A 22,424-nucleotide genomic window follows, 5' to 3' on the forward strand; every position below is an offset into this window, starting at 1 on the left:
TCTCTTTTTTTGGTGATTGCACTTGAACGTTTTTGTTTTTTCGTGGTCCTGGGTGTGCCGGTGAAAGCGGGAGCCCCGAATTAAGGCTGCGGGCCTGGGGCGTTTCGGGTGAAGCCCTCCTGGTTTTGCGCGGGGCGGTGGGTGGCCGCTGGTTTCCGGTCCCTGCGCCGCTGGGAGAAGGCTCGGTTTTAGTTTTCTCCTGTCTTTTTTTGGTGATTGCACTTGAACGTTTTTGTTTTTTCGTGGTCCTGGGTGTGCCGGTGAAAGCGGGAGCCCCGAATTAAGGCTGCGGGCCTGGGGCGTTTCGGGTGAAGCCCTCCTGGTTTTGCGCGGGGCGGTGGGTGGCCGCTGGTTTCCGGTCCCTGCGCCGCTGGGAGAAGGCTCGGTTTTAGTTTTCTCCTGCCCACCCTCAGAAGAATGAAGATCTGTCAGTTCTCATTAGCGGGAGCTTCCGGTTGGGGGGGCGGTCATCGCAGGGGCGTGGCCAGGCGGCCCGGGGGTGGAGCCTGCGTCCCCATTGGGTGAGCTTCTCAGAGTCGGGCTCTTTCCGGTCCCCCAGATGTTGAGGAATTAAGGAGCGGGGGACCCTGGTTAAGTTTTCCTTTTTCCTTTATCTCTTGCGGTACTGGGGATCGAACCCCGGGCCTTCTCACTGAGCTGCGTCCCAAGCCCCTTTTATGGTCTTATTTTGAGACAGTCTTGCTCAGTTGCCCAGGTCGGGCTCAAATTTGGGATCTTCCCGCCTCAGCATCCTAGCGTATTTGGATTACAGGCGTGAGCCTCCACGCCAAGCCGTGTTAGGTATTTAAAAATCAAGGGTCTGCTCACACTGGATCTGCGCTGTCCTCTTAGAAGACCACTGGCCACTGACCCCTTGAATGTGGCTAGGACGAATCGTGATGCCTTTCTGGTGTGGTATTAAAAGTCTGGTTTTAAAAACAACCCGAGAAAAGGGAGCTTTTAAGAAAGACCTCAAAAAAAGAGAAACTCATTTGTAATCCTTTATACCGTACTTAAATGTGTTGAGATGATAATTTCGTGGCTATATTGGCTTGAAGTATAAAGTGAGAGTTAATGCCAGCAATTTCTTTGTGCTTTCGTAGTGTGGCTCCTTGACAATCAAACGGCACATGTGGCTGGCCGTGAATTTCTGTTGGACAGCTCTCAACTGGAGCATCCGAACGGGGAGGGGCCAGAGCCTCCGTCTGCCATCTGCCAGCCTTTTCCTGCTTCTCTGGAAGCAGACGTGTGGCCTCCTTCACTGGAGGCGGCTCTCAAAGAATCTGCTGCCTTTCCTCTCACCCTCATTTGAATTGAGGCACTGAATTGCTCAGTGGGGGTCTTGACCTAATTTGCAAAATGATTCAAGCTAGCGGGCACGATTTTCCTTCTGAGAAATTTACCCTCCCTGTCTGCCGTACGTACGTTGGAGTCGGGCTGGTTGGCCGAGGCCCACCTCAGAATCAGGCTGCGCTGCAGGATAAATACTGTCCTGCAAAGGGCCCGGCGGATTTTCTGCCATCCCACGTGTCCTGGAGAGACCCTGCCCTGGCCTGTGTTGTGACCCTAGGTTGGGAGTTATACCCTGACCTACTCTGTCTGTTTTTGCCAGTATGAATCTTGGTTTGTCAACCATAGGGACACACAATTCTTAGTTTTGACACATTTGAAAACCTGCTGATTTGGGCGAGTTAAATGGATGTTTTTAAGTGGAAGAAAACAGTTGTGATAGAGTCGCTCAACTCTAGGAAGGATTTCAACATCCTGATAATGCAAAGAACAGAAGGCCACATCTATATCTGTTGCCACAAACACTCTGGAATGAACTTTGTAGATGCAATACGATATGAGGAAGCTTGTCTTGGAGGTAATCTCTCTCTTTTCTTTTCTTTTCTTCTTTTTTTTTTTTTTGCTGGAATTGAACCTAGGGCCTGTGCACTAAGTTACATCTCCAGCCTTTTTTAGTTTTTGAGACAGGATCTCAAATTGTGAAGGCTGGACTGGAACTTGGAATCTTCCTGCCTCAGCCTTCCAGAGTGATGGGATTTCAGACATGAACTACCCTGCCCAACCCTAGAGAATATCTTAAAGTACTCCGTTTGAGTGAAAATACTTTTTTGCCTAGAATCTTAGAAGTAAAATTTGTTTCCTTTAAAGCCTGTAGTATGTACAAATCAAGAAAAGAACCTTTAGATAACATTGTTAGATGGGGAGAAATATTAAAATATTAATCCAGATTTTAAATTAGTGCTAGTGGGTGATCGTCCTGAAGTAAAGAAATAATGTTACCTTGCCAGATTGTCCCAACAAGTTCACTTTTAATTTTGTGAGTTTAACATTGTGTTGTTTATTTAATTGCTATTAGGTAATTTCGTGTATCCTATGAAGCTTTAGCAGTCATGCAATGGAAGGTGAGAGGAGCAGAAAATGTGTTTTGCAAAAACTAGAGAATAAAAAATGTGTATATTTTATGAAAAGATCTAAATTTGGAACCGGATGTTAATCTGGCACATTTGGGGAGAAGGCAAGAGTGTGTTGGGGTCAGGTGTCAGCCTTTAACTCCAGTAGGAAGACCTCACCTGGTCCTGGGCACATCCTGGCAGTCTGAGTGCCCAGGAAAACGTATGTATCAGCGGACTGGTGTGAAATCTTTATGGTTGAATCCTGCAGTGTGGCTGCAGTTCCTCTGAGCTGCATTGTTCTGGGTGAGCCACCTAGTTTAGGGAGGCTCTGGCAGGTGGTTTAATCTTAGAGCATCTGAAATCCACCAGCAGTTTCAAAGCGAGCAGTTGCAGTGGAGGTGGGGATGGCCAAACCGTTAGAACACTTTCCCGAGGTTGGACAGAGCCTCTACCATGGAGTTTACTTTCAGTAAAAGGAAGAAACTTTCACAGAGTGTCAGTAGGATTTTTCAGTGTTTCAGGTGGTGGAACTGTGCAACAGTGACTCCCTGCCTGGGTTGGCTGGGCTGGTGCCCCAGGGTTCTGCTAAATGTTGCGGGAGTCCGTGAGTTACTGGATTGCAGGACAAGGTTGACGGTAATCTTAGTGTGCTGACTTTTTAGTTGTTTTAATGCCTTTCTGCATGCCTAGGTGTGAGGATAGAAGTGAAAAGAAATGGTAATTGTAATTTTTGGCTCAGAACTGTGGGATACCTTTTTAGGCAAAAAATACAAACCCTGCTGTGCCTGCTGACCTCTGTGCTGCCTTTATGGGATACTTTCGGTCCTCTGTTAATGTCTTGTAAGTAGGACTGCTTTATATCATGTATTTCTGTCTAAACACATTCTCTTCTGGATGGGAGACGTGGAAAGATATTTTCTTGGAGTTTGATCTTGATTCTCTGTCCGCTGCGCGCCTGGGAAAGTGCTCTAAGTTGCTTTGAATGACACCCCTTGAGCAGGACTTTGCTTACACTTCTATGGGTGTGTTTATTCTGCTTCTCTTGAATGGCCTTGAAGTACCAACCTTTTTTTGAGAACCCTGCCCCTCCTGGTGACTCAGGCACTGCAGAATAAATAATGAGGTGGTTAAATGCTCCAGCATGGGGCCAGTCTGTCTGGCTTTGAATCCAGCTCTGCGGCTTCCTTGCTGTGTGGTCCTGAGCAGGGAGGGATTGTCACTTGTGTTGGCTGATAGCACCTATCCCCTAAAGTTATCAGGATGAAATGACTTCATACCATACACCAAAGCACTTAGCATAGCACATGTCATCCGGGCAGATGTAGCTACTATTTCTATCTCAGTATGTGGCTGTCATGTTCAGGTACTGCCTGTGCTGTGCTGGTGAGAGCGAGCTTAGATTCTAATGTTACCCTCTAAGGCCAAAAGCTCATGGATATGAATGTATCTGTCCTACTGGTATTGTACTAGACATTAGGACGTGAGTTTCAAATCTCTAGGGCATTACAAGGAAAGTGCAGCATACCTTTTATCCTTACTTCCAGCTGAGGAACAGATTTTAAGTTGACTGACCGGAAGGGATTATATGTCAGTTTAGAAGAGTTGAGTTCATTTAATGATACTAACTCCTATTTCATTGAGTTTCTTGCTTGCAAGTATACTATGCATAGCCACACATGGTGGCACATGCCTGTAATCCCGGCACTCCAAGCGCTGGGAGCCTGGAGCAGGAAGAACCTGAGTTTGAGGCCAATCTATGGTTACAGAGTGAGTTTGAGGCCCCAAGATCCTGTCTCACACCCCACCCCAATAAAAATAATAAAATATTTGCTGTGAAAAAGTCCCCTAAGGGTGCTGAGGGTAGAGCGCTTGCCTAGCATGTACATTCATCCCCAGCACTGCCAAAAAAAAAAAAAAAAAAAAAAAAAAAAAAGAAAAAAAAAAAGTTCCATAACCAAGGTCAAAAGATTGACATCAAATTCAGGGAAATACTGATGTAGCACCTTAGTATGGATGTTCCATGTTTCCTCTAGATATAAAGAGCTTGCATAGGTAAGGAAATGCTCAACCTCATTGATAAATGGGCAAAGGTCATGAAGGGGAAAAGGCTGTCCTGGGGCCTTCCCTCTAGAAATATGCTCAGCCTTACTGCTGACAGGTCAACCATTCTCACAGTTGCTCACCCTGCCGACTGTGAGCACAGTTGAGGGTGGAACAGGAACCCTTGTGCACTCTTGTGCTTTGCTTTGTTTTTGAGACAGAGTGTCACTGTGAAGTTCAGGCTGTCCTTGAACTCATGTGATCCTCCTGCCTCAGCCTCTGGAGTGCTGGGATACAGGCATGTGCCATCCTGCCTGGCCTCCTCTGCTGTTGGTAGGCAGTGTGTCATTTGGTATTCCTTGGCAGTAGCTGGCAAAATAGACAAATGAGTGACCTGTGTCCCAAAGAGATTCTTTAAAGAGATCCTTATACATATCATGAAATGCCCTGTGTGTGATAAACCATCAAGGCTGCAAACAAGTAAAACATCTGCCAGAAGACTGATTAAATTATGGCACAACTTTGTCCTGGAATACTTGTATGTTTGTACTGATGCGGAATGACCCTGGGTGCTTAGTGCAAAAAGTGAAGTACAGAACATGCTAGTGGCTGTGGTTTATTAAAAAAAAAACAAAAAACAAACAAAAAAACCCAGAAAACTTTTAGTTCTTTAAGATAACTACAGCCTTACAGGAAATTACAGAAGTGGTGCACAGAGCCAGTGAGCCCTTCTCCCTGGCTCCCTATTGATGACCTATAACTGTAGTTCACGTTGTAACTGTGAAGTTGCGATTAGTGTAATACTGCTGACCGTATTACAGACCTGCTTTCTTTTTCCCCCTGTATCGGCATTGAACCCAGGGATTGCGGGGCTACATCCAGCTGTGGGCTTTTTGTTTTTTGTTTTTGTTTTTTCGAGACAGTGTCTCCCTGAGTTGCCCAAACTGGCCTCCAACTTGCAGCCTCAGCCTCCTGAGTAGCTGGAATTACAGGTATCTGTGCTCATTGTTACCAGCATGCAATTGTGCTTCTGCGTGTGTGTTTCTGTGCAGTTTTATTTAGATGTGCGTAGATTCATGTACCCAGCACCACAATCAAAATGCAGAATTGTTCTATAGAATATCTTTGGCAGGATACGTAAAAGACTGGAAACAGTGATTGATGGCTCTTATGTAGGGCAAACAGGGTGACCAAATGTGACAGGGTCAGGAAGGAGCCTTTCCTTTTCACTGTCATATTACAGTACTTTTCAGCAGCTTGAGACATCTTAGTGACATCCAAGTGGGCAGAGGGTACATCTCAAGTCCCTCCAGAGCTCTATCTGGGATGCACTGGGGAGTCCTGGGGGCCCCAGTGGAGGTCGCTGACATCCTGGCTTGCAGGAGGGCCTCCAGAGGGGTCCAGTAAAGGCTCAAGGCCAGGGAGAAGGAACATGAGGCTGTGAGGAGCCGGGGTCTGTGGGTTGGGATAAGCCTGGCCAGGGCTGGGAGAGGAAGGTGCTGGGAGAGGGTTTCATGGAGGAGCAGACATGCAAATATTGCTGAGTTGGAGGGAGAGAAGTGACAGTTGGATGAACTTTATAAAATCACTTTGAAATTGAGACCACATTTGTACAGGATGGAGATGTGGCTCTTTGTCAGAGCGCTTGCTTCGCGTTCTCATGAGGCCCTGAGTTTGAGCCCCAGCACTGAAAAAAAAGTCAAAAACAAAAAACACAAAAATGAGGTGAAAAATTTCTTTTTTAAAAAAAAAAATCTTTCTTGAAAAAAATCAGAACAGTGACTTCCTGGGTGGGGTGGGACTGGGAACTCTGGGGAGCCAGGTGATGGTCTGGATTATAGGAGTTACTCAGCTGTGCATTTAGGCTCCAGCTCAGTGGTGCAGTGCTCGGCTAGCGCGTATGAGGCCACAGGCTTTGATTCCAGCACCACAGGAAGATTTGCACATTTTACCTCCGAGTGGAAGACAACATGGCAATGCTATGCATTACGAGGTGCTTGGGAGTGAATTGTGACCGATGTCTGCAGCTCTCTTTGACATTTGTCAAGACAATAAAGTGGATCGATGGGAGGACAGCAGGATAAAGACCGACAGGAGATAAATATCAGAAAATATGAATTATAGAATATGGGTAGTATATGCGGATGTGAGCATTATAAAAATAAGGTTATTGTATATTTGAAATTTTTCATTAAGATTTTGGGAAACTTTAAAAAATCTCTGAGCTAGAAGTCGTGTTTTACTGTATTTAACTACTCCCTGACATTGTGTTCCAGAGTCTTGGTACCTGTTTAGGAGGGATGTATTTGTTACTTCTAGAAACATCTGTTCCTTCCTTCTTTCTGATGACCATTTTGTGTTGTCAGCTTTTTGCCCCGTGCCCTTTGTAACGGGTCAAGGTTAGAGGTTTTCTAGCAGTTCTTGAGGAAATAGCCTTAAGGCTATTAACTTGGTGGATTATTGTGCTGCAGGAGTCCCTTCTTAGCCAGCAGATTTACTACAGTTGAACCTCAGGCTGACTCCCCACCCCAGCTTGTGAGATCTGGAGAGTGGGGTTGCTTCTGACGCCCTGGCCTCACTTGGTCCCCTGTGAGCTCCAGAGTTCTGATTCTGCAGTTCGCCCTTTTTAGGTGCCTCAGTGGTAGAACTCACACTTAGCGCGCACAGGGCCCTGGGCTCCAGGCCTAACACCCCCCTTGCACCCACCACCCCTGAGGAAAGGCAGAGAATTGCTCCTGTTTTTGTTGTGGTGGCTGTCATTTTGAGACAAGATCTCACTGCTGCATAATCCCTGCTGGGCTTGCCTCCTGTGTGCTGGGTTGTGGTGTATTCCACCCTGCCTGGGGTGGTCCTGCTTTAAACAAATCAGAAAACTCTGGGCCCCTGAGTCAGTTTTCCAAGGATGGGCTATTTAGACTTTTTATTTTAATCCATTCATTAATTAGCAGTGTTCGGATTGAACCCAGGGCCTTGCATGTGCTAGGTAAGCACTCTGCTACTGAGCTGCATCCTCGGTCCTTACGCAGACTTTCATGCATTCTTTTCTTACTGGTTTTTATAAAATACTTCATATTTTTTTTAATGCCCGGTAATTCATTTAGATGGCTCAACAGTGAGAACAATAAAACGAAGAAACATCATCCTACCTGATCCAGGGCCCCAGTTTTTTGCAGTAGTTTCCTGTGTTTCCATCTAGAGCTGTTTTATATATATGTTATTATTACAAGGAATATGAATACATTCACCTACTCCCACTTAAAAAAAAAAGAGGTCACATTATAGGCATTTTTATTTCCTACCTTTTTTCCCCAGAACAATTTATTCATCTGTTTTTTGTAGATATTGGGTTAATTTTTCCCCCTAGATTTTAATGAGTGTAATTGGCAAATGAAATCCCTCATTTAAGGTATACAGCTTATTTTGAAATAAATATATATTGTGAATTGATTCCATTAATATATCCATCACCTCACATGCTTACAGTAGTTCTTAATTTCATCCACTTAGAAGCATTTATAATAGCACGTCAAAAAATATGTACTTTTAAACAAAAAAAACACACAGCTTCTTATTCGCAGAGACAGATGAAAGCAGTTAAGTGAACACCATTCTAGATGATTACTTGATACATCTGTATATAAATGCATTTTTTAAAATAAAAAGTTGGCAATGCCATATATATTTTTAAAATAAAAACTTTTGGGGTAGTTTTTCGAGATAGGGTCTCGCTCTATATTTCAGGCTAACCTTGAACCCTATGGAGCCCAGGCTGGCCTCCTGCTCAGGTGATCCTGCCTCAGCCTCCCAAGTGCTGGTATTATAGGCGTCTTTCACTTAATGGAAATGGAGTGTAGTGGGTACTTTTCACTCAGTAAGTCATGATTTTTTTTGTGTGTGTGGTATGGGGGTTGAACCTAAGATTTTTCACACTTAGCTATATCCGCAGTCCCCTCCCCCGCTTTTTTTTTTTGAGAACAGCGTTTTGCCATGTAGTTCAGGCTGGCCTCAAACTTTCTGTGTAGCTCACAGCCCTTCCTAAATTTTTCTTGTTTTGAGACAGTGTCTCATTAAGTGGCTAAGTTGTCCAGGCTGGACTCCAACCTATAATCCTCCTGCCTCACCCACCCAGAAAGTGTTATTATAGGCGTGTACCACCACATCTGGCTGGTATTTTTAATTTTTGTTTGAACCTATTATGAATGGAAGTGTTTTTCTTGATTTCTTTCTCAGTTCATTGTTGGTCTTTAGAAAAGCAATTGATTTTTTTAATGTTGATTTTGTATCCTGTTGAGTTAATCTTTTTCTCTACATGTAATTCCTCCTTGAATAACTATACACACAAATATGAATTTTAAAAACAAATATCTTTCATTAGGGAAATAGACACCTACAAGTGGTAGAAGTGTGGAATGAACCCCCATACTCCTGCAACCCCACTGGAATAGTCATCTGTAGTTTCAATACTCTTGTTTCATTTCCGCCCATCCACTCTCCTTTTTGCTCATATTTTAAAAGAAGATTCCAGAAGTACTGCTATTTTACCTCACTGTCACAGACCTTTTAAGCTTTATTTTGGAAAATTTTAAATACATCCAAAGAGAATTTTCCTGTACTCAGCACCAATGGCTATCAACATTCTGCTGTTTCAACTCCTGTTCTCCCCAACCCTTTTATAATTTATAATTTGCTGGAGTGTTTTGAAGCACATGCAAGCCATCGTGTCTTTCCCCACGTAAACACTTCAATAAAGTAGCAGCTTTTATGTATAAGATGCAATTTTTAAAATTTTAATTTTTGTTGTTGAGGCTCGAACCCAGAGCCTCGCAAGTGCCCCATCTGAAGGTGTATAAAGGAGGACAGGAATCAGTGCTGGTAATCAACCCTCATCCCACCCTCACACTTAGAAAAAAGTGGCTTCAAAATAAAACTGAGCCGGGCGTGGTGGCACAAGTCTGTAATCCCAGCACTTGGGAGGCTGAGGCAGGAAGATTGCTGTGAGTTCGAGACCAGCCTGTGCTACACAGTGAGTTCCAGAGCAGTCTGGACTACATAGTGAGAACCTGTCTCAAAAAACCAAAAAAAAAAAAAACCCAAAAAAAACAAAAAAACACAACTACAAGTGTTAAGCAATAGTGAAACTAAAACATTGGAGCTATGCACTTGAAGTATGGGTAGACTTACCCTTTCCGCCTCTAGGATCAACTATATGATTTATGTAAGACGATGTCGTCTTAATTTCTAGTCGCAGTAGTTCTCAGCAGAGGGCGACTGTGCAAACGTCCCTGGCCCTGGATGTTTGGCAATGTGTGGAGACGTTTTTGGTTGTTAACACTCTTGGGGTGAGGCAGGGTAAAGTGCTGCTGGCATGTGGGTAGAGGCCAGAGAAACTGCTCATGTCCTGAGTTGCACCACGCACACACACACCCGCCCCCATAGGTAAACAATTACTTGGCCCAGAAATACTGAGTTAGAAGCCTTGGTTTTAGACAAGCGGACAGGGTTCTATCTCAGGCCTCTTTGCTGCTCTCTAACTTGCTGAGACTCTTCAGTGAGCCCTGATCAGTAAGGGTAGCCCCAAGGGGACAGACACCTGTTGACGTTATCAGCGTGACACAGAAGGCAGCCCCAACTGTCTAGAAAATTCCAACTGAGGTGCCTTAAGGTATGGCTCTGTCACCAGCAGGGATCGTCCCAGAAGTTTCTGTAACCAAACTTTTATAAGGTTTAGACTTGGCTTACAAGGAAGTCAGACTGTCTTGGAGGCAAGCCGATGTGAAAAAGCTTTTTGCTTCTGGAGTGCTTCCAGAAGCAAAACAAGGCTGGGCCTGTTCTCGTGGCAGCTTCCACTTGTGGGCAGACAGGAAAGGAACAAAACCTGTAGCCAGAGAGGAAAGGAGAGAGGAGCAAAATAGCTTTTCATGGAGACCTCTTAGGAGAGACATCCAGAATCTGCTTAGCTGTTCAGACCTAACGAGGTGCATACCCTCGCTTTAGCCCCAGACCACAGGGCACCCGCAGTGATTGTTCACTCTGGGTCCCTGGGCCCAGGACCCTAGACCTAAGTTGGAGATGGGCCAACGACTCTTGTAGTGGGGATCGGGAGCCCTGAGGTAAGTCTGTACCTTTTTTATTTCCAGATTGCTCATTTAGAAAGTGGATGTGCGGGATAACATGTCCAGTGTGTCTGAGGAGAGAAGGAAAAGGCAGCAGAACATTAAGGAAGGACTGCAGTTTATACAGTAAGCGCCTGAGAGTCCCTGTCCGGGTTTCCGTTGCGTGGTGGGTCTTCTCTTCCGGGGCCGAACATTTTGCAGAGGTTGAGAACTCTTCAGGCACGTTTAACAGATCCTGGTAAATGTGGTTGGAAATGACACATTCTTTGCTTTTCTTCCCCTCTTTCCCATTTTGAGTAGTCTTGTGTTTGTTCTGAAGTAGATCTTCCGATGGCTGAGTTTTCAGGCCAAAATCCTTTAGTATCTTCAAAGGTGTTAGACGGAAGAACCTGAATGAAAAGTGACTGAAGCAGTCTCTGTCTGCACAGAGGGATTTTGCCTTCAGACATCCTGTTAGGAAGGGCGTCACAGACAGACCGCCCTGCGTTGAGGGGACATTCAGGGCAGTGTGGCCTCAGAGTTCCTTCCCAGGAAGGAGACATTGTCCTCTCATGCAGTAAGTTGGATCAGATAGTATTAGAGATTCTGTACTATTTTTAACCTTTTGGCATTTGAAGAGTTAGGCCTTCTTTTAATAGAATTAGAAGTGAAAGAAAAGTGTTAAATTTAAGAAAATACTAGGAATAGTTGAGATTTTTTCTTCATGACTACAATCACAAGCCAGTAAAGGAGAAGTGTTATTTTAAAATGTGTTTTGAGCCAGCAGCAAGTTAGTGGAATCACACTTTGAAAATACCTTCTCGCTGAACAAATTCCAATGGAACCTGATAATTACAATTGTTGTATTTTTCTTCTTAGGTCACCGCTGTCATATCCAGGAACCCAGGAACAATATGCGGTAATGACCCTGGGAAAGTCTGTTTGAAAATCTGCCAGTGTTTGTGAGCCGTACTCTACGGCAGGGGTTGGCAGACCCTGGCCTTAAGGGCTGGGTCTGGCTGGCCTGTCTCTTTCACGTGTAGTTTTATCAAAGAATACCCACACTTAGATGTTTATGTATTACATATGGCTACCCCTGCGACATGTGGTAGTTGGGACAGAGACCATGGGGTTGCAAAGCCTGAATACTTACTGTCTAGGAATTTGTAGAAAAAATTCACCAGCCCCTCTTAGTTGGACATACTGTCCTGCATTTTCCTCTCCCCCACTTTTTTTTAGTGGTACTGGGGATCAAATCCAGAGGTGCTATACCAATGATCTACATCCCCAATCCTTTTTCTTTTATTTTAAGACGGAGCCTTGTTAAGTTGTCCAGGCTAGCCTCAAACTTTTGGTCTTCCTGCCTCAGCCTCCCAATTAGCTGGGGTTACAAGCACATGTCACCATGCCGGGCCTGTCATACCTTTTCTTTCCTCCATTAATATTCTTTAGTTAGTTTCTCTTTTGAACCTCTTGAAAATTACTCGATTTTATTATAAGTAAGTGGGACGGAAGTTAGGAAGGAGAATATGGAGTATCTTTATTCTTATTTTGAAGAGAAGTCCTGGCAGTAAAGAGGGGATGGGTGGATGCCGGGAAGAGCTGGTGACGAGGGAAAGCAGCGGGTAGGCCGTGGGCTGGACACTGCCTGCTGCCCACCGATGGCTTCTCATTTCTGAGGGTCTTGGTGTGTCCTAATGTCACTGCCCCTTGCCTCGTTTCCTCCTTCCTCTTCTGTTCAGTTCTCTCATTTTCTCCACACAGATAATAGAGTCATCAAGTATTCAAGCAGAATCCTTTCATTTTCTACTTCTGGAACTCAGATCCACAAAGCTTAAGTGTCAGGTCACATGTCACACCAATTGGTACTGTGGTTCCTCTGTCCCGTTTTCTTTAGTGATCTAGTCAGCTCACATGAATTTAGAAAACGGGACAGAATGTAGAGTGTCTGATCTTAGCATGGCAAAGAGACATTTACGATATTAAAATAATGATAGAAATCATGAAGGAAAATTAAAAACTGTTGTACTTACCAAAAGAATATGTGTACATCCCATAAATCAGTAAAGACCCATGCAAACAGTTTAAAAAGAACAAATATAAATAAATGATTCATAAAAGTGTGGAAAAGTTCAGCCTCCCTGGTAAAGACACGCGAATAAGAAAGAATACTGTGTTTTCACCTAGAAATCAGTAGAGAATTTACGTATACAGGCACACACACGCACGCTGAGACGCCCCCGTGCTCTGCAGTGTGTGAGGGTGCACGAAGCAAACCGCTGGAAATATTTCTTATTACTGCCTTCGAGGAACACAGTACTAGCCAAAGCCTGAGGCTGATGGCTTCTGTGTGCTGTTTATTATCCTAGGCATAGAAGTGGAGATGTGAGCAAGTATTTACAAAGTGCTTTTGTGGGATTTTCTTCAGGAGCAAAGTAACATTTCGCTTGCAAAAGCAAGCGACATGAAGTCCTTCGCGCAGGCGGCAGTGACTGGCTCGGGCTCGTGCGGTCCCTTGCAGCAGTGCTGCCGGTTTGTCAGTTGGTGTTCTCTGAAGTTTTGGGTGTGATCACTGACTGACATTTATCCATGCCTTACCTTGTTCTCCAAGAGGTAACTTTCTCTGTTTAGGTATATTTGCAGGCTCTTGTGAGAAACCTTTTTAACGAAGGAAATGATGTTTATCGGGAACATGATTGGAATAGCTCGATAAGCCAGTACACCGAAGCTTTAAATATAGCTGATTATGCGAAGTCTGAAGAAATTTTAATTCCTAAAGAAATCATTGAAAAACTACATATAAATCGTATGTCCTGCTATTCTAATATGGTGAGTTGTGATTTTTAAAAGAATGTTTCTAGGGGAAATTTTCTTCAGTGATGTAGTACATTAATAAAAAGTTATTTTCCTAATTTTAATCTTTAAGAACAGCATATTAACTGCTTTTAGTGTATGCTGAGCCTTTCAGAAAATCAGCATTTGGTAAATCTTCAAAGACTTGAGAAGCACTTTGTTTCTGGGCCGGGGATTTAGCTCAGTGGTGCTAACCTCTTGCCTCACAAGCACAAGGTCCCGAGTTCGATCACTGGTACCAAAAAAAAAAAGTCTCTTGTTTCTTAGTTACTTGTCCTTGAAAATTCCCATTTGAGAGTGACTTTTGGAAGTGGTGCCCACTGTGAAAAAGTCAGCCAAGTAGATAGAGATGTTTACACATCAGTCATCTAGCAGCTATTTGTAGTGATATCTTTCTTCTTAGGGCTCAGGTAGCCCTGTTAGGGATTTTTTAAAATGTGCAAAACAGTAATAAGCATAAGCTTTTCACATTTTGAAGTTTAAAAAGCAGTGTTTGGGTGTTCTTATCATTTTCACTATGGATACTCAATCAAATTTGACCTTAGATTTAGGATAAGTAGTTGTCTAGTTCTTAATGTGCATTCATCGATGACTTGTTTTTATTTTTATTTTATTTTACTTTTTGAGACAGGGTCTCACTATGTAGTTGAGACTGACCTGGAACTCACTATGTAGCCCAGGCTGGTCTCGAACTCACAGCAATCCTCCTGCCTCAGCCTCCCGAGTGCTGAGATAACAGGCGTGCGCCACCACACCCGGCGACTTAGTTGTTTTTAATAAGTATTCCTTATCATTTAGCTAGATGGGAGTACCGTTCCATATTACTACTTCTTTTTGTAATTGACCCATCAATATTGTACATATTTATGGGGTACATGTAGTGCCTGGATACCTACGTACACTTTGAATAATGCAGAATCCGAGTAATTACATCTATTTCCTCAAACATTTATCATTTCTTGTGGTTAAATCATCCAAACTCCCAGTCTCTAGCTTTCTTGACATTATACATTATATCCTCATTACCTGTAGCCATGTATAGGACATTTTAATGTATTCCAAATATGGGTAACTATAGAAGGAAGGGGACTAGGACGGTGAACGACACCGGGGGTATTGGCCAAGTCCAGACAGCTTTATTTCTTGGAGACCCAGTAATGGCCAGACATTAACATGTATCTGATCAGGGTGGTAACATACATAAGATATTTGTGATATTTTTTCTCATTACACTGCCAACTTTAAGTGGAAGGTAATAAGATGAAGTCTTAAAGTTGTTTCCACTTAGAAGTTGGCAGTACAAGAAATGAACCATGTGGGGCCGGGGATTAAGAGGAATGAACCGTGTGATTGCTAATTTACTTCTTTGGTCTCATGCATTAGGGTTTTCATGATAAAGTTTTAGAAGACTGCAATACTGTTCTCACTTTAAATGCCAGTAACTGCAAAGCTCTCTATCGGAAATCTAAGGCTTTGAGCGATTTAGGAAGATACAGAGAGGCTTATGATGCTGTAGCAAAGTGCTCCTTAGCAGTGCCTCAGGTATGAATTTGTTTCAGTTCATTTGTTTACATGATAGGCATTTTATTGCTCCATGTGGAGAAATGGCATGTAAAGAGTTACATTTTCCCCAGCAGGTCGGCAGCCTTCAACCTGCAGTAGCTAATAAAACAAGTGTCTGGGCAGGAAATGTCACAGCTGCTTTGCCTGTTTTGAGCAGTTAAAAAAAATTATCCTTCATTAATCCAGTGTGTTGACTTTTTTCAGGATGAACATGTAATAAAACTAACTCAAGAGCTAGCTCAGAAATTGGGATTTAAGATAAGGAAAGCATATGTTAGAGCTGAGGTAAGCCAGAGTTCTCTTGATAAGGTATTTTGATATTGTTTTATAACTAGAAGTCAGTTCTGTTTTTTTTTTTTTTTTTTTTTAAGTCAGTATCTTTATTTTATTTCAGCACTCACTGAAATCAGTTCCTGGGGATGGGACTACCAAGGTAAAATTATTATATATGTGGGATTTGTACTTAAAAGGGGCAGAAGCCTTAGCAATTTTGCTTTTCATATTTTTAGTGTGTGCCCCTTATTCCCCAAACATAATTATCCATAGCCTACTGTCACTTTAAAAAAACAACTCGAGTAATATACTTTGATATTAATGAGCATTTCTCTGAAGTCAAATGGAACATTTTACAGGTTGTGAATAGATTCTCAGTTGGATCTGAAAATCATGGTGCAGAGCCAAATATAAATTTTGGGAGACATTAGGACAAAAAACAATTACTTTTTCATTTATTTAATTTTTTAATTTAATTTTTCATTTTAAGCTAGGTCTTCTTTGAGCATTGTTAGGATGCTAATGACCACAGTGAGCAGGGTAGGTCAATCCCTGGTATTTTGCTGAATATCCTTTGAAAAACTGGCCCAGGACTGGGATTTGTCTCAGTGATTCTGCTGCCTGCCTCATAAGCGCAAAGACCCGAGTTCAATCCCCAGCACCAAAATAAAGAAAAACTCTGGTCCACGGGAAATAGGTAGTGGTAGCTGGGTGCATTGGTAGGTACATGCCTATGGTCCCAGTTACTCAGGAAGGTAGGTCACTTAAGATTACTACTTTCGGGCCGGGGATTTAGCTCAGCAGTTCAGTGGCCTGCCTTGCAAGTGGAAGGACCTGAGTTCAATCCCCGGTACCAAAAAAAAAGATTACTAGTTTGAGATCAACCTGGGCAAATTAGTGAGATCCTTCACACACACACACACACACACATGCCCGCTGCTTGTCAAGCATATGTTACAAGGTTTGAATATTCCTTTTATTGTTGGTATCTTAATTGGAAGAGAGTCAAATTACTATGTAACTCTGCTTTGGTCTCTTACAGTGAGTTTTGTAGACTGCTTTTTAATTTAGAATTCTGAAAACATGACTCATTGTTGGTTTAATTTCTAGGCTGTGAACTATTCTGTGGAAGATATTGAACCAGGTATGTTTTTACTTATTGTCTTCACACTGAAAAGTTTCAGTTTTAGACTGTATAGTGTACAGTGTTGTCACATAAGATGGCTGAACAACGTGGTCGCTTTCATATTTTCACCTAGCGTTTCACGTTCTCTGTTGGATGATAGCCCTAGTATTGTGTAAATACAGTGAGAGCGAGCGGGAACGTTTCCATCTGTGTTACAGATTTATTAGCTCCAAGGCAAGAAGCGCTTCCTGTTACCTCTTTGCCTACGTCCGGTTTCTCTCACGATGTCGGAGGCGAGCTGGCCTCAGCTCCTGCTGTGCCCTTACCTTCTATTTTGCCTCTGCAAGTGGAAGAGAGTGCTCTGCCATCCACAGTGTTGGCAAACGGAGGGAAGATCCCCTTCACAATGCCGGAAGCTTTTCTAGATGATGGAGATATGGTCCTTGGAGATGAAATAGATGACCTCCTTGATTCTGCACCCGAAACTAATGACACTGTCATGGTGAGTTTCAAAGTTTTGCTTTTCTTTTGAAGGCAGAGCTTTTGTTTTTGTTTTTCAATTGAAGTACAACCTCTCAGCCCCTTTCAGTATTTGTACAGGCTGAAATTTGAATTTCTCACCTTGGAAATTACTTTGTCCCTCTTTGTTAGGACCTGGGTAGATTGCTTTTCTTTCCTTGAGACAGGGTCATGTCTCATGATGTGGCCCAGGCTGGCCTTGAACTCGTGGTCCTCCTGCTTCAGCCTCTAGTGCTGGGATTACAGGTGTGTTCCACCACACCTGGTTAATTTGGTCATTTTGAAATAATGTGATCTAGTAATTAGCCAGCTTTTCTTGAAGGACAGGATAAACATAACATTGTGATAAGGAGTAGGCATTTGGCATTTAAGGGAAAATTCCTTTTTCCTGGAGCTTCTTTTTGTTTAAGGACAGTCTCCACTGACCATAGACTATAAAGCAGAGGTCCATACGTGGCCCCCTGGCCATCTTTGGCCCACCACTGGTTTTTGTATGACCCACAGACTAAGGATTTTTTGTACATTTTTAAATGGTTGGAGTAACAAAGACTGTTTTATGATATATGAAAATTATATGAGACTCATACCAGTGTTGATAAAGTGTAATGGAACCAACGCAGCCACAACCATTCTTTTTACGTGCAACAGAGCATGTGGCCTATGGCGCCAAATTATTCTGTGTCTGACCCTTTCTAGAGAGTTTTCTGAACCCTCCATAGCGTATATTACAATAGCAGGAGCCGCTGCAGCACCACACTTTGATGAGATGCGAGGGGGAGATGCGGTGCTGGCTTCCAGGGTGTGAGAAGTAGGTGACATCCATGTGGAGTTCACTGAGGGCAGAAGTGTAAAGGGCCAACAGTCTGGCTTTGATTCTTATGATCCTGTGGTCTTGGGCAGGGTACTGTACCTGTTGGGGTACTCCAGTGTCCCCTGTACAGTGGCAGTCACAGTAGGGCAGATCTGAGTCATTGTACAGATCTAACAGATGGTTCATGATGGTGGAAGGCTCTTGGAAGGCTCACGAGTCACATGTGAATCATGAAGGGAAGGGAAATCAGGGCCCTGTTTGTTCTTGGGAGTGGAAAGTTCATACTTCAGAAACATGGGTTCCAGTTCTGAATTACACCTGCTCCTGCCCGCCCTGCTTTGCAATTCCTTTTTTTTTTTTTTTTTTGGTACCCAGGATCGAACTCAGGTCCTTGCACTTGCAAGGCAGGTGGCAGAACCACTGAGCCCTGTACCTACCTCAACTCTTTTCAAAAATTTAGGTGTGGAAAAAGTACATGTGTACCTCAGTTCACAAACTTAATTTGTTCCACAATTCTGGAAAATATGGTTATGTGGTGCAGGAAAGATGGTCTTGGTCACATTTGTCACCAGACGCAGAGTTTGCAAACAAAAACAAAATTTTGCCAAATGCTTGTTTTTGAACCAAAAGCATAATTTCCATAGCTAAAATTCAAATTAATTTAATTTTAATTTTTGTAGTTTTAAGGATTGAACTCAAGACCTTCGCACTGAGCTACATCTCCATCCTACTTTTTATTTTAAGATTCAGTCTGACTAAATTGCTGTGCTCCTCAGGCTGGGCTCAAACTTGCAATCCTCCGATCTCAGCCTTCTAGAGTTCTGGGATTAAAACTTCTAGTGAATCTTGATTTTTTTACTTTATTTTCTTTTTTGCAGTAAAAGGAATTGAACTCAGGACCTCATGTATGCTGGGCAAGTGCTCCACCACTGATCTATACCTACAGCCCTATGAATCTTGATTTGCTTTTGTTTATTGGTACCAGCAATCGAATTTAGGACCTCACACTTGTCAGGCAGGCGCTGTGCCGCTGACTACATCCCCAGCCCTCTGTAAATCCTGGTTTTGGTTTAGGCATTATTATATGATCACACAGTATAGTAATTTATTTTTATATGCTGGTGTCAGAAGCAGTTCAGCTACAGTTATGACAGGATTTCGTGAATTTGGACCCAATCTCTTCTTCTCCAGCCATCAGCTCTAGTTCGAGGGCCCCTCCCGACATCCAGTGTTGCTGCCGGCCTGCCCTTCTCAGCGTCTCTGCTTGGAACCTTGCCCATTGGTGCGAGGTATGCTCCTCCACACTCCTTTGCAGAGCTGTATCCACCTTTGACCTCATCTTTAGAAGATTTTTGTTCTTCTTTAAATTCATTTTCAATGAGTGAACCCAAACGAGGTAAGAATCTAGCCTAAATTGTGAACATCTGGTTAACTTTCTAAAAATGAAAACTCATGTCTGGTAATTATTTAATTAACTCTAGGTCTAGGTACTTGAATTATTTTCATTGCAGCTAAAAATATAAAGACTGAACCTTCAGTTTTGGATTCCCTTTGACTTAACTACCGTTTTTATAGCAAGCAGCACAGGCACTGTATGTGCCACTGTATGTGGCCCTGGTTTTTATATAGAATGGTTTATAAGGTGGATGCTCATTGTTTTGGGGTAAAATGACTTGAATGTATTCCTTAAGAAAGGTCTATCCAGGGCTGGGGATTTAGCGCAGCGGTTCGGTGGCCTGCCTTGCAAGCGCAAGGACCCGAGTTCAATCCCCAGTACCAAAGAAAAAAGAAAAGAAAAAAAAGAAAGGTCTATCCCATCTTAATGGGTCTGAGACTCATGGTGGTCTTTTACTGGGAAAACACTAATTTCTTTTTTCTTTTTGGTTTTTTGAGACAGGGTCTCACTGTGTAGTTGAGACTGACCTGGAACTCACTGTGTAGCCCAGGCTGTCTCGAGCCCACAGGGATCCTCCTGCCTCAGATTCCCAAGTGCTGGGATTATAGGCATGTGCCACCACGCCTGGCGAAAAGACTAATTTCAATCTGTGTTTAGAATAGTAGCAATTAGACCTATTTAGGGTATTATGTAATTGTGTTAGATACTTCATTTGTTGAGCTCTGTACGCTGGGCCTAATGCCTTCATTGTATGAGTGCTGAGGTTTCAGTCTGACTCATATTTCTGTAACTCAAAGTTTAATACATAAACAATAATGATAAAAAAGATCTTTGTATTTTTCCGAGACATCGTTAACATGATTTAAAGATTTACAGCTCGAAAAACGAAGATATGCACGAGACAGAAAGGCAGAGAGGAGATGATCACATGGTAGACTTAGAAAAGAAAGCACGTCAGCCTGGTTGATTTTTTAACATTATGCTGCGTTCCACTTCGTGTCTTCAAAAGGAGCCTCTTTTCCTATTTTGAGGGCCCTGCCTGTGAAAAGAGGTTCTTATTTAAATTTGTTTGACTAAGAAAGGGTTATTACGCCCTTGGTTTCTAGAAGGAAGAAAAAACTCCTTGAGTGTAATGAGCAAGAACGCTTCTAGGAGTTGGGACGGGAAACGAAGGCGGGGAAGCCATAGCCAGTAAGCTGCTGAGCCCTGATGTTCTTATTACATGATTAGAGTGAAAAGGTCTGTTGAAGTTTTTTTATTATTTTAGATCTGTCCACCTCAACTTCTAGAGAGGGAACAACGCTTAACAACAGTAATTCTTCCCTTTTACTTGTAAGTGCCACTTCCTCTTTTGTAAATACATTGCTTAAATTGAACATAGGCCTTGTACTTAAGTAACTGAATTATTTGAATGAATATGAGTCTCCCTTAAATTTTATATGTGCTGTGGGAAATAGTATTGTGTGATTCTCCTGGAACATCCAGTAATAAATGCTCTGCATTTGAGACTGGATCTGTCATAGCAAATTAATCACTGTCACAAATAGTGTAAGAGGCTTTAGCACGGCGTAAATCAAGGAAATATAAACCAGGGCATGTAAGATATGTGTGCCATTGAAGCAGAACAGTTCATGTGACTTTTCACAGCTCATAGAGGATCAAAATAAGGGGGCCTAGAAATGAAAATACAAGAAGAAACAGTTTTGAATATAGGAGAATGTTAAGGATAGAACATTACCACCTTCATTTTACTCTCCAGATAAATTCAGTTGCCTTCATAAGTGGTAGTATAAAATTTGTTGCCTGTTTTTCTTTTGTTTGTTTGTTTTTTTGTTTTTTTGTTTTCCTTATTTTTCTTGCAGATGAATGGACCGAGTAGTTTGTTTACTTCTGATGGTTTCCTGGGAATTTCAAGTCAGCCTAGAAATGACTTTGGAAACTTTTTTGGAAGTACAATTACTAAACCATCTTCCTCAGTTACTCCAAGACATCCCCTTGAAGGAACCCATGAATTAAGACAGGCATGCCAGATCTGTTTTGTAAAATCAGGTGAGGACCAAACAGTGAGGCAGAATATTAAACTAAGTTGGATGCTGAAGTTGGTAGGAGCTTATAATTGGATATAAAAAAAAATTTGAATTCTAAAGAAGCAACATTTACTGACTTGGGGCATTTGGGGTTTGATAGAATAAGTTACTGCCCTTATTTGATATAATTTTATTTCTAGGATGATATGGAGTCAGATATTTACCTTATCTTGGAAACTTACTGCAACTAGTATTTGTTTAAGAACTTGATAATTTTCAAATAGAGTAATTTTCAAATTTTCAAAACAAGAATTATCAGACCAATATGTGGTTCAGTTTTTATGAAAATTAAAGTACTTTCTCTTGAAAATCAAGAGATATAAACACTTTATTCTGATCTGGACCCAACTTTATTTTCTTTCTTAGTTCTCCTTATTTGAGATTCTAGAATCAAGCTGCAGCCTGGCCCAAAAATAGTTCAGGATGTTGCCTGTTCATTTTACTTTTGTAAGTCATCTGAGTTTTTAGCCAGATTATTTCCCTAATAGTTAAATAAGGATATGTTTTGGCAAGACTGATGTCGAATAGAACTTTATGTCGCCTAACAAATAGCATAAAATTTTTAAAATTTGCCTATTCAAAATACGATGAGTTTTGGGGGATGTGGTAATTAGTGCTCGCCTGTCTCTGAGTTACCTATGACGTGAAATGTTATTTTTTGTGCATAATAGCAAACCTCTTTACATCTTTTTCAGGCCCTAAATTAATGGATTTCACTTACCAGGCAACTATAGATCATAAATGTAAGAAGGATATTTTAATTGGTAGGATAAAGAATGTTGAAGATAAATCATGGAAAAAAATACGTCCAAGACCAACAAAAACAAATTATGAAGGGCCATATTATATATGTAAAGGTATATATTTTAATTACATAATTGATACATATTACCTATGTAATAAACTATTTGCTGCATTTATTATATAGGCTTCAGTACTGACTTACTAAAAATAGCAGTTTCCTTGGATTAAGACATTAGTATTTTTTCTCTTTAAACTTTATTTATTTTGTTTAATACGGGGCTGAATTCAAAGTCTTCAAACACTGAACTATGCTCCAGCCCCTTTTTTTTTTTTAGACAGAGTCTCTCTAAGTTGCTGAGTTGCCCAGACTGGGCTTAAACTTAGATCCTTGTGCCTCCAAAATCCTGAGATTCTAAGTTTGCATCACCATGCCTGGCTGTCTTTTAACATCTCGTGTGTTATTTTATCGTTGTTTACAGAAATAGGACTTTGACCAGGTTTTAAACAGAAAACTCTCA

At 42.1% G+C, this 22,424-nt stretch overlaps 1 protein-coding gene across 4 annotated transcripts in view; it reads left to right on the top strand.

The window, feature by feature from the left end:
• The window catches only part of Zc3h7a (zinc finger CCCH-type containing 7A), a 35,687-nt gene that overhangs the window by 1,102 nt on the left and 12,161 nt on the right, over positions 1-22,424 (top strand). Inside the window, exons 1-13 of one of the 4 annotated variants that reach the window (XM_019205368.2) lie at positions 2,397-2,411; positions 10,580-10,681; positions 11,414-11,453; positions 13,166-13,363; positions 14,771-14,929; positions 15,155-15,235; positions 15,345-15,383; positions 16,334-16,367; positions 16,568-16,851; positions 18,871-19,075; positions 20,343-20,407; positions 20,938-21,124; positions 21,858-22,019. In XM_019205368.2, the coding sequence (XP_019060913.1) occupies positions 10,614-10,681; positions 11,414-11,453; positions 13,166-13,363; positions 14,771-14,929; positions 15,155-15,235; positions 15,345-15,383; positions 16,334-16,367; positions 16,568-16,851; positions 18,871-19,075; positions 20,343-20,407; positions 20,938-21,124; positions 21,858-22,019 (1,522 nt within the window). In that variant the 5' untranslated portion in view covers positions 2,397-2,411; positions 10,580-10,613. Of the gene's footprint in view, positions 1-2,396; positions 2,412-10,288; positions 10,418-10,579; positions 10,682-11,413; positions 11,454-13,165; positions 13,364-14,770; positions 14,930-15,154; positions 15,236-15,344; positions 15,384-16,333; positions 16,368-16,567; positions 16,852-18,870; positions 19,076-20,342; positions 20,408-20,937; positions 21,125-21,857; positions 22,020-22,424 lie in introns of those variants that run through there. The other 3 variants (XM_010610005.3, XM_010610004.3, XM_033758479.1) reach the window with 3 other exon arrangements.

Source organism: Fukomys damarensis, unplaced genomic scaffold, assembly GCF_012274545.1.
Source record: "Fukomys damarensis isolate Sample0158 unplaced genomic scaffold, DMR_v1.0_HiC HiC_scaffold_34, whole genome shotgun sequence".
Lineage (NCBI taxonomy): Eukaryota > Metazoa > Chordata > Mammalia > Rodentia > Bathyergidae > Fukomys > Fukomys damarensis.